This window comes from Heterodontus francisci, chromosome 23 (genome assembly GCF_036365525.1).
Source record: "Heterodontus francisci isolate sHetFra1 chromosome 23, sHetFra1.hap1, whole genome shotgun sequence".
In the NCBI taxonomy this organism is placed as follows: Eukaryota; Metazoa; Chordata; class Chondrichthyes; order Heterodontiformes; family Heterodontidae; genus Heterodontus; species Heterodontus francisci.
In genome coordinates, this window is record NC_090393.1 from 31,403,304 (window position 1) to 31,414,476 (window position 11,173).

At 41.8% G+C, this 11,173-nt stretch overlaps 1 protein-coding gene across 2 annotated transcripts in view; it reads right to left on the bottom strand.

The window, feature by feature from the left end:
* LOC137382695 (sarcoplasmic/endoplasmic reticulum calcium ATPase 2) overlaps window positions 1-8,467 on the bottom strand; it is a 108,481-nt gene extending 100,014 nt beyond the window's left edge. The window contains exons 1-3 of one of the 2 annotated variants that reach the window (XR_010977260.1): window positions 7,810-8,465; window positions 7,150-7,167; window positions 6,967-7,049 (exon numbers count right to left, since the gene is read on the bottom strand). Coding sequence is in view for 1 of the 2 variants with exons in the window: in XM_068054985.1 (XP_067911086.1) it covers window positions 6,967-7,049; window positions 7,150-7,167; window positions 7,810-7,927 (219 nt within the window). In the remaining variant the exon portion in view is untranslated. Of the gene's footprint in view, window positions 1-6,966; window positions 7,050-7,149; window positions 7,168-7,809 lie in introns of both variants that reach the window. The other variant, XM_068054985.1, reaches the window with a different exon arrangement.
* Window positions 8,468-11,173: the final 2,706 nt, after the last annotated feature.

The following is an 11,173-nucleotide window of genomic DNA, read 5'->3' on the forward strand; positions in this document are numbered from 1 at the left end:
TACAGATGGCTTAAAAATAAAAAAGTATAACCTGCATAAACTAAATGCACCAATAAGCCACCCATAAACATATGCAAACACACGCCAGACAGGCAGAGAAAAATGCAAAAACATTTACATTTAATGTAAAGAAAATTTAATGCCTTTCTTCAGCATCAAACACACTAGATAGCAGCTTCAAGTTACCCATCGCTACTGGAGGGAATAGTCCTCGAATACGAATTTGCTGCAGCCATATAAAATCAGTCAAACGACAAATCTGAGATGTACTGTACAAGAATTGCCATTCTTAAATATTGTTAGAAAATACGTTTTAAAAATTATACGATCACAAGCTTTCTTCCCCCCTTCCTATTTTGTTTCCTTCCTCTGCTCTTCCTGGCACTATGCACCTTCTCCAGTCAAGTGAACCTGCTACCAAACTCCACCAATGTCTTAGTAGGATTACTAGAAATTGCGCAAGGGTCCTATGCAACATAGTCACCAAATTTCCTCCTCCACGCACCTTCACTGTAATGAAGCCATCAGCAGATTGAACACAACAGGCATACTGCATTGCAAAAAAAAAAAAGCATGTGCAACCTCAATTTTGATTAGAAGGCTGGAAGAATGAAAAAGCAGCTTCATTTGGGCTAAAGTAAGGAAAAGAGAATACAATAACTTTGTAGCAAAAAGTTAATTTTTCTCCTAAATCACATTACTTTGGCCTGTCATCTTTTCCTAGACTCAGCATACAAAAGTTGAGTTCTGGACAACCATAACAAACTGCCTTGATGTACACTTCAGCAATACAGACTGCATGCAAGAGATGGTAAAAATGGATTAGTTTAATTGTAGGTCAAACATTTCTACTTGACTTAAGATCTAAACGGGGTGACTTCTTGTAGGCTGCAATATAGAACTACAGCATGCTTCAGCTGGCAAGAACAATGAGAACCTTTCACTGTGGCAGGTCAATCTGCAATATCTTCCCAGCATTTCATGGTTACGCTGGGGACTGCCCCTACCTTAACAGATAGTGAGTCCTTTCGTTGATGAGCAGCTTTGACGTTGCCTCAAGTGAAAGGGAGTATTAGGATACTTCTTTCCTCTACTCATTCAGTTTTCAAAATAACTCACTTGTTTTTTCATAGTTTTCTCTTCAGCTTTGCTATGCAGAAACCAGGACTCTGAATTATTTCCAAAATCCCAATTTTATTTGCTAATTACCCCAGCATTCATTTCGGTGTGCTGTTCTCCTGTATTCACCTAACTAAGTCTTACTAACTGATCACTAGTTATTTTCTTTGAGGTAGAAACAGATTAGTTCTCAAAACTGATGCCTAAACATCACAGTCATTATTTATTAACTGGGTACAGTGCTAGCATTGCGAACAAATGTATTTTGTTTTGGATTGCTACCAAAATGATACAAGCTGATCCAATTTATTCGTTAAGAAGGAGTTACAACCCCATGATCAGTGCTGCAGTATAGCCTTGCACTAGACTACATTACCACTAGGTCAGGTATGACACATGGAATGTGCTGGCAACAGTGGATCTCAGCAGGTACCATGGTACGAAAAAAAAATGCAAATCTTGTATTGTTTTTTTTTAAAAAGCAGAAAATACTAAAAATATACACAGCAGGTTCATTAGCATCTAGAGAGAAAAGGCAGGTCCACGATTTGGGTGCGGATAAAACGAAGGGGGGCGGCGGAGAGAGGAGAGAGTGTGGGGGGGGGGGGGGGGGGGGGGGGAGAAGAGGGAGAAGAGAGGGGGGGGGGGAGAGAGAGAGAGAGGGGGTGAGAGAGAGAGAGAGAGGGGGTGAGAGAGAGAGAGAGAGGGGGTGAGAGAGAGAGAGAGAGAGAGAGAGAGAGAGAGAGAGAGGAGGGGGTGAGAGAGAGAGAGAGAGAGAGAGAGAGAGAGAGAGAGAGAGAGAGAGAGAGAGAGAGAGAGAGAGAGAGAGAGAGAGAGAGAGAGAGAGAGGGGGTGAGAGAGAGAGAGAGAGAGAGTGAGAGAGAGAGAGAGAGAGAGAGTGAGAGAGAGAGAGAGAGAGAGAGAGAGTGAGAGAGAGAGAGAGTGAGAGAGAGAGAGAGAGGAGAGAGAGAGAGAGAGAGAGAGAGAGAGAGAGAGAGAGAGAGAGAGAGAGAGAGAGGGTGAGAGAGAGAGAGAGAGAGAGAGAGAGAGAGAGAGAGAGGAGAGAGAGAGAGAGAGAGAGGAGCAGCAAGAGAGGTGAATAGGATAAACAGAGGGGGCAGCAAAGTGGAAGCTTGAGAGGAGGAAGAAGGGGAGAAGACAGAGGGAGAGAAAATGGGGCAGAGAGGAGGGAGGGAGGGGTAAAGGGGGGCAGGGAGAGCGCAAACTGGTACAGATGTTAAAGCAGGCTTTTTGAACAGCTGAAGAGTTGTAAAAAAAAAACATTATCTCAGTGATGGACTTCATAAAAGATAGTGAAAATTGTTAAGTACAGCGGCAGTAGGTTTTTGGGTGCAGACCCTTCATCAGAACACAGATGTAACAAATGGTCTGCACTCAGGAAGCTGGTCTCCTTTTGGGGGCTGGCACATCTTTGTGCTTCAGTATTTCTCCTTTGAATTTCACTAAGTTAGTTATCCTCACTGCCTGTTGCTCTTTAATGCCCCAACTGCCTCACCAAGATGATCTCCAGCAGCTTCCACCTCTTTCCACTCAAACTGCTAACCTTGTACTTCTGTTTAAAAAGGGAGCGAAGGATAGACTGAATAATCACAGGCCAGACAGTCTAACCTCAGTAGTGGGAAAATTATTGGAATCTATTCTGAGAGACAGGATAAACTGTCACTTAGAATGGCACAGGTTAATCAAAGCAAAATACTGCGGATGCTGGAAACCTGAAACACAAACAAGAAATGCTGGAAATACTCAGCGGGTCTGGCCGCATCTCCACAGAGGCCCCTTAAAATTTTATACATTCAATAGATCTCCCTTCAGCCTTCTCTCTTCCAAGGGAGAACAACCCCAGCCTATCCAATCTTTCGTCATAGCTGCATTTTTCCAGTCCCTGGCAACATCCTCGTAAATCTCCTCTGTACCTATCTAGTGCAATTGCATCCTTTCTGTAATGAGGTGACCAGAACTGCACACAGGCATGATCAAGAATTTTGCAGATGACAAAGATTGGCTGTGTGGTAGATAGCAAGGAGGATAGCTGTCGGCTGCAGAAAGATATTGATGGCCTGGTCCAGATGGGCAGAAAAGTGGCAAATGGAATTCGAAACAAGAAATGCTGGAACCACTCAGCAGGTCTGGCAGCATCTGTGGAAAGAGAAGCAGAGTTAACGTTTCGGGTCAGTGACCCTTCTTCGGAATAAGGGTCACTGACCCGAAACGTTAACTCTGCTTCTCTTTCCACAGATGCTGCCAGACCTGCTGAGTGGTTCCAGCATTTCTTGTTTTTATTTCAGATTTCCAGCATCCACATTATTTTGCTTTTATTACGGCAAATGGAATTCAACCTGGAGAAGTGTGAGGTGATGCATTTGGGAAGGTCAAACAAGGCAAAGGAATACACGATAAATGGGAAAATACTGAGAGGTGTAGAGGAAGTGAGGGACCTTGGAATGAATGTCCAAAAATCCCTGAAGGTAGCATGACAGTTCGATAAGGTGGTTAAGAAGGCATATGGAATCCTTTCCTTTATTAGCCCAGGTATAGAATTTAAGAGCAGGGAGGTTTTGCTGGAACTGCATAACTCATCGGTTAGGCCACAACTAGAGTAGTTTGTGCAGTTCTGGTCACCTCATTACAGAAAGGACGTAATTCCACTGGAGAGGGTACAGAGGAGATTTACGAAGATGTTGCCAGGACTGGGAAAATGCAGCTATGAGGAAAGATTGGATAGGCTGGGGTTGTTCTCCTTGGAATAGAGAAGGCTGAGGAGAGATCTGACTGAAGTGGATAAAAATTTGAGGGGCCTGGATAGAGTGGAGGTGAAGGGTCTATTCACCTTAGCAGAGAGATCAGTGATGAGGGGGTATAGAATTAAAGTGATTGGTAGAAGAATTAGAGGGGAGATGAGGAAAAACATTTTCACCCAGAGGGTGGTGGGGTTCTGGAACTCTCTGCCTGAAAGGGTAGTTGAGGCAGAGTTGAGGCATTAACATATTGTTTGCCTTTGCTCCGTGACCTTTTGGTCAGCTACGTGGCCTTGTCCAATCTACTTTGTTATCTCTTGCACCACCCCCACCTCACTTGCTTATAACCTTTGACATTTCTAATATTTGCTAGTTCCGAAGAAGGGTCACTGACCCGAAACGTTAACTCTGCTTCTTTTTCCACAGATGCTGCCAGACCTGCTGAGTGGTTCCAGCATTTCTTGTTTTTATTTCAGATTTCCAGCATCTGCAGTATTTTGCTTTTATATTAGTTGAGGCAGAGACCCTCAACTCAAAGGAACCTGGATATGCACCTTAAGTGCCGTAATCTGCAGGGCGACGGACCAAATGCTGGAAGGTGGGATTAGAATAGGAGGATCAATTTTTAGCCGGCACAGACATGATGGGCCAAGTGGCCTCTTTCTGTGCTTTAAACTTTTTATGATTCTATGATTCAAAGAAGCTTTTTGGCCATTCTACTAGTTAAAACTTAATTTACCCCACTTCTTTGTTCTGTCCATTAAAAGGTTTACTTACCTTTCAATCCTGATTAAGCATCTGCAGCCAAAACCGTAATGCGTTTTTTTTTTCTTTACAGCTGCTAACTGTCCACTGTGTATTTCAGTATTTGTGCTAGTTTACTATTGCACTTTGAATCTAAAGCTTTGGCTTTAAAAGGAGTGGTTTTGATTTTCTGTTCATAATGTTCTATTCCATTAAACACATTTGTTTAGTTTTTTTGGAAATTTTATTCCATCAATGCCTTCTGCCCAATCCCCTTTTTGCAGGAGGCTGGAATCCCTTTTCCCATCAGGCAAACAGATTCAAAGTTGGCTTCAACTGGAACACTCATGGAAGTGCTACAATGAGCCTCAAAATGAGATAAGGGAAAGCCAGCTTTGGTCTCCTAATTCAGCGACTCCATCTGGAAGTGAATGTCTGAACACTGGGATTGGACAAGAACAGCATGGAGCTCAGTTATAGTGGCTTCTGCAGTCAAAAGGTCTGCCAATGCTCATGTTTGATGAACCGCCACTTGGGGAATATACTGGAGGATGACTATCATCATGCAAGGAATGAGAATAATTAAGTTTGGTGGTTGGGGGGAGAGGAGAGAAGAGAGTGCTTTTCAGCAAAGGATATAATCACCATCTCCAATTTTTTTTCTTCCCCAGAAAATCCAGCTATGACATGCAAAAGCAGCCCTCTGACATTAAAAAAGAATGAGTTGAAGTTAGACTTATTAGTTGAAAGTCCAATGTATAACAAGGCTGCCACACCCCTGTACAAACTGAAAGTATGTATAAACTTGCACTATATGTCTATCTGACTGTTTTACAGTACATTTCTCATACTCTGTAATACTTCAATATTAAGAATATAATGTGGGAACAGTGTTTTCATTTGTGTGGATTTTGAGAGAATTTCCAAGGTGTTTGGAAGCTCTTGCACACTGCACCAACTTCCTTAAACAATCTATAATAATGTCGGCTATAAATAACTTGCAGCTTATACTCCTCTTTTCAGATAAATGTAAATATATTTGTGCTTGAACTGCATATTTAGAGTCCATTATACCCAGACCATTTACTGTACTATTTCTCCCTAAAATATCTTTAGTCATCTGTGACGAGTCACCTCCCCATCCTCGATATACAAGCTGTATTCCCTACTGTTGAGAGCCTCCTGGCAAAGTTATTACTATATACTAAACCAAAGGAGCCGTATGTAATTTTTCAATAGTTACTCAAAGATCATATTTTAAAAGCATTATTATCCTTTAGAATTTGTATTTTTACAAAACTTGGACATCAGTATAATTTCACTCTTCCAGTAAGAGCTCTCCCATTAATACTCCCCATGCTGAATTGTTCTTTCTTCCTGGAATCAGTTAATCAGACATTATAAATCTCACTAGAAGGATAAGCCAACTTTGGCAACTGAAAGTTATACACACCAATGTCACTTATGAGATTCACAGATAAATCACAGCTCTTTGATAGAGTGTCATCTGTTGCAGCAATCTTGTTAAATTAAAACATTGAACGTTGAGTGTTAATACCGAGAGAAGCACACTCGCTCCAATGAGAAGTGCTCTACCCCATATTAGATCAATCACACACAAAAATATATTAAAACTAGCTTGCAAATGGTTCATGTTTTCTGAAAAATTGTGACAACAGTATAAAACAAGAGCTTAAACGAACTGAATGAAACAAAATTACCAAGGTGCCCAAGTCATTTCAGTGTTTAATTCACTTTTCATAAGTTAAACTCTATACTACTAGCTTATGTATGCCAACAACCTGATGAAGATGGTGCTTTACACCACAAAGTAGCAACTGATAACTACTTCAATTAAAACTCAATTTAGCAGAACATTTGGTACTCACACATATGTCGAGAACATTTATTTCTGTCTGCCATTGGGTAACCAATACAACAAGTACAGCTACTGCATTAAGTAGTGTAACCCAATCCAGGACCGAACATTGTTTTCTATTATTGTCATGCCGACCCAAAACCATTTTAACTGGCATGCTATAAACCTTAAAAGTCAAGGAGAGAGGAGATACCACACATGTCCCCATGAAGGTCACTGGCCAAATTTGGTCAACAGAAGTGTATCATCTTTGCAGACATCAGTCTTGCCCTCATCAAAAAGCTGCAATTGTCACCTTACTTTTATCAAGACAGACTGGACGAAAATACCACACACCATTCCAGTCATGGTTACTGTGTAAGGGTACAGATTAGTTTGTACTCAATTTCCTAATAATAAAAGCTATATATATATATGTAGCAGAAGACTTGACATTGAGACATAAATTTGATTTTAAAAAATACTCACAAATGATATACAAGCTGCCAAGAGTAGAATTCTGACCAATAAATCTTCAAATTGTTCTACCACAAGTTCCCATAACGATTTGCCTGAAACAAGAAGAAACTGTCAGTTCATCATTCAAAATATTGAGTTGCGATTATTTTTAAACATTATGTAGTCCTAAAGACATTTTGTGATATACTATACCTTCTTCTGCTGGTAGTTCTGTTAATGAGTAGCGCCACCATGGAATATGCGAGAAAAAGAAAACTGCATTAAAACATGCAAATACATTGGACTTCTATACAAGGGCACAAAGTCACGCTTGAAATGAAAGGGAACCACTTAGACCACGAGTATCCTGTATTGCCGTGAAGAGTGGTACACCAGAGTCTAGGTAAAAAGCGCAGTTTAAATAAAAAAGATGCTAGCCCAACAGACTGTTGTGCTACTACTCCCTTACTTCGGAGATTACATTTTGGAATACAAATAATATTTCCGCTGCAAATCGGCAGGATAAGCCAAACTAACGATTACAACAGTAAAGATTTTGGTTTCGAATATGAAACGACTTTGCGATCTCCAATTTTTTTTGAAAGCAAAACAATAACAGGATGTTTAAAATTTTAGGTTATACTGCATTCCCCCCCACCACCCACAATGTGACTTTCATACAATTTAAAATTCAGAGATCGCGGTGAGTCAGCCATGTTCGGTCTGCCTCACGCAGAGATGCCGGCTTCACACATTGCAATAAGGCCTAATGCAACAAAAAGAGAAAAGAAAAGAACTTGGGGAGAGGGGGGAAAAAAAAAATAACGCGCGACACATCGGAAGATCGAGGGCAGGAGTTATGCCAGTACTTACCATTCGGTCCCCATCTCTCCTTGTGTTTCTTGACTTGTTCCAAACTAAGACCCGTTGTCTCATTGACGTTAAAATAGGCTAGAACTTCATCCACAGTCTTTGTGTGCGCTTTCTCCATGGTTTCACTCCAGGTTTCCTTCCTTTACTGTTGCGGTTTCTTGTCCGGGGACGGAGGCTTCCTTCCTCACGAGAAGCTGACACACAATGAAGGGGGAGAAAGACAAGCGGGCTGGAGGAAGGCAATGAAGCTTCGAGTCAATGGGGGTTTTTAAAAAAAAATTATATAAACGCTTTAAAGATTGTTTTAACCCTCTATCACTTGCTTCTTTCTCTCTCTCTCTCTCTGTGAATACAGTTTAAACAGAAATCAATATCCTTGGTTTTTTTTTGGTTTCCCCTCTCTGAAAGGTTATGTGTAGTGAGGAACCGCAGGACTGCGACACGGGAAGCGAGTTGTTGCTGCGCTCTGAAGCAGACAAATTCGCAGCCACTCGCTCATCTGAATGAATGTGAGCGAGCAGCCACCGGCGGCAGCACGTTTATAACACTTTAGTGGCAGGGGCCTTTCTCACGGCGGTACCTCGAGTGGCCGCATGTGGAGAGAGCTCATTGGACCAGCTTGCAGCCGTCAGGACCCCGCAGGGCTGACGTCTTCCCGGCAGCTCCTCCTCATGTTCCCGGGAAAAGGAGGGGACTAGAGTCTGTCCAGGCTGAGAAAGCGGTGACGTTCACCAACCACAACTGTGAAATGTAACAGTATCTTTGTCTCCTATTTATGATGAAAGAGAACCTATTTATAAGCTTTTTTTTAATTATATAAGTTAAGAGTGAAGTCACTTTTTTTTTTCATGCGATCTGAAGTTACAGAACTTTTAACTGCCTCCTTTGGTGTTATTTGTCCAACAGGTGTCTGAATAAATCCCGGCTGACAGAAAAAAAAATGACCCCGCTGCATTGTAACCGGAAATGTCACACTTTGTTAATGTCAGAACTGGAACGATTTCTCACTTCCTCATTAATGCAATGAATCTGCTATTTTCAGCCGCCTTTCATGGAGTGCTACTACTTATGCCCCAGGCTCTACAGAAAACGGGGGACCAGATCAGCGTCTTTAACTGCACTAGTCAAAAGAATATCTAATAATATTTTGTCCTCATCAATTTTCTCCCCTCCTCTCTCCTGAGGATAATTCTTTCACGAGGGAATTCTCCTGGCGACCTGGCCAACATTCCTCCTTCACCCATTACCGTATATATTTTTGGCCGTTCATTCATTTGCAGTTTGTGGAAGATTTTCCTACATAAGAGTAGAGACTACACTTTAAAAGTAATCCATTGGCTGTAAAGCGCTTTGGGACATCCATGGACGTGATAAGATATTATAAATGCAATTTCTTTCCTCTTTCAACTGACTTTATTAGGGTAATGCGAGTCAGTTGTGGCTCGGCGCTCACACTCTTGAATCTTAAGTCAAAAGGTTGTGAGTTCATTATGCACTCTTAAGACTTGAGCACAAAATACAGGCTGACACTCCAGGGCAGTAACTTTGGTGCCAGACGTTCGGAATGAGACATTAAACTGAACCCCCATCTGCTAACTCAGGTGAACCTAATAGATCCCAGGGCGCTATTTTGAAGGAGAGTGGGGGAGTTACTCCTTGTGTCATGGCCAATGTTTATCCCTCAACATCACAGAAATAGATTATCTGGTCATTATCACATTGTTGTTTGTGAGAGCTTACTGTGCACAAATTGGCTGCCGTTCCTTCATTACAACAGTGAACACAATTCAAAACCACTTCATTGGCTATAAAGCATTTTGGAACTGAGGTCGTGAAAGGTGCTATACAAGTGCAAGTCTTTCCTTTCTTCACAGTTCCACAGGTACCAGTTCTGCTGTTGTACATCAGTCAAGTGGTCAAGCGAGCTTTGACAATGAGTCCTTCCAGGCCATTCATCCACATGGGCAACATCAGAGCCCAATCCTGTCCTCACCCAAAGTCCACATGCTAACAGTCGTCGCTATAGTGATTAGGAATGGGAACCCTTCCTGATTTTCCCCATCCCAAACCCATGCTTGCTGAGACCAACTGTAATTAACTTTAACTAACTCTGTACATGCCTGAGGACAAACCTTGAACCTTACTGGTGTGTATGGGACAGCTACAACAACTTGTATTTATGTAGTGTCTTTAACGTAGTAAAATGTCCCTCGACTCTTCAGTGAAGCAAGCACTTTCAGAAGTTTTGCGACATTGAGGGCACTATATAAATGCAAGTTATTGTTCACGGGAGCACTATCAAACATAATTTGACAAAGAGCCACACAAGATGTTAAGATAGAAGACCAAAAGTCTTGTCAAATAAGTAGATTTTAAGGAGTATCTTAAAGGAGGAGGTAGAGAGGTGGAGAGGCTTAGGGAGGGAAATCCAGAGTTTATGGCCTGGGCAGCTGCAGGCACGGCCATTAATAGAGCATTAATGAAAATCAGGAAGGAACAAGAGGTCAGAATTGGAGGAGTGCTGAGATCTTGGAGGGTTGTAGAGCTGGAAGAGGTTACAGAGAAAGGGAAGGGCAAACCCATGAAGGATTTGAAAACAATAATGAGGATTTTAAAAGAGAGGCATTGCTGGACTGGGAGCCAATATACAATAGCAAAATACTGCAATTGCTGAATATCTGACATAAAAACATAAAATGCTAGAAATGTTGAGCAGATCTGGCAACATGTGTGGAGAGAGAAACGCAGTTAACGTTTCAGGTCGATGACCTTTCATCAAAACTGATCAACCTGAAACATTAACTCTGTTTCTCACTCCATAGATGCTGCCAAACCTGCTGAGCATTTCCAACATTTTATGTTTTTATTTTGGAGTTAATATAGCTCAATCAACACAATGGTGATGGGTGGACGGGGTTCGGTGCAAATTAAGATATGGGCAAAGGAGTTTTGGATGAGCTCAAGTTTATGGACGGTGCAAGGTGGAAGGTCAGCCAGGAATGCACTGGAATAGTCAACTCGAGATTAACAAAAAAAAGGTGAATGTTTCAGCAACAGATGAGCTGAGGTATGGTCAGAGAGGGACAATGTTATGGAGGTGGAAGCAGGCAATCTTAGAGTCATAGAGTTATACAGCACAGAAACAGGCTCTTCAGCCCATCGTGTCTGTGCCAGCCATCAAGCACCTAACTATTCTAATCCCATTTTCTGGCACTTGGTCCATAGCCTTGTATGCTATGGCATTTCAAGTGCTCATCTAAATACTTCTTAAATGTTGTGAGGGTTCCTGCCTCTACCACCTCTTCAGGCAGTGCGTTCCAGATTCCAACCACCCTCTGGGTGAAAACATTTTTCCTCAAATCCC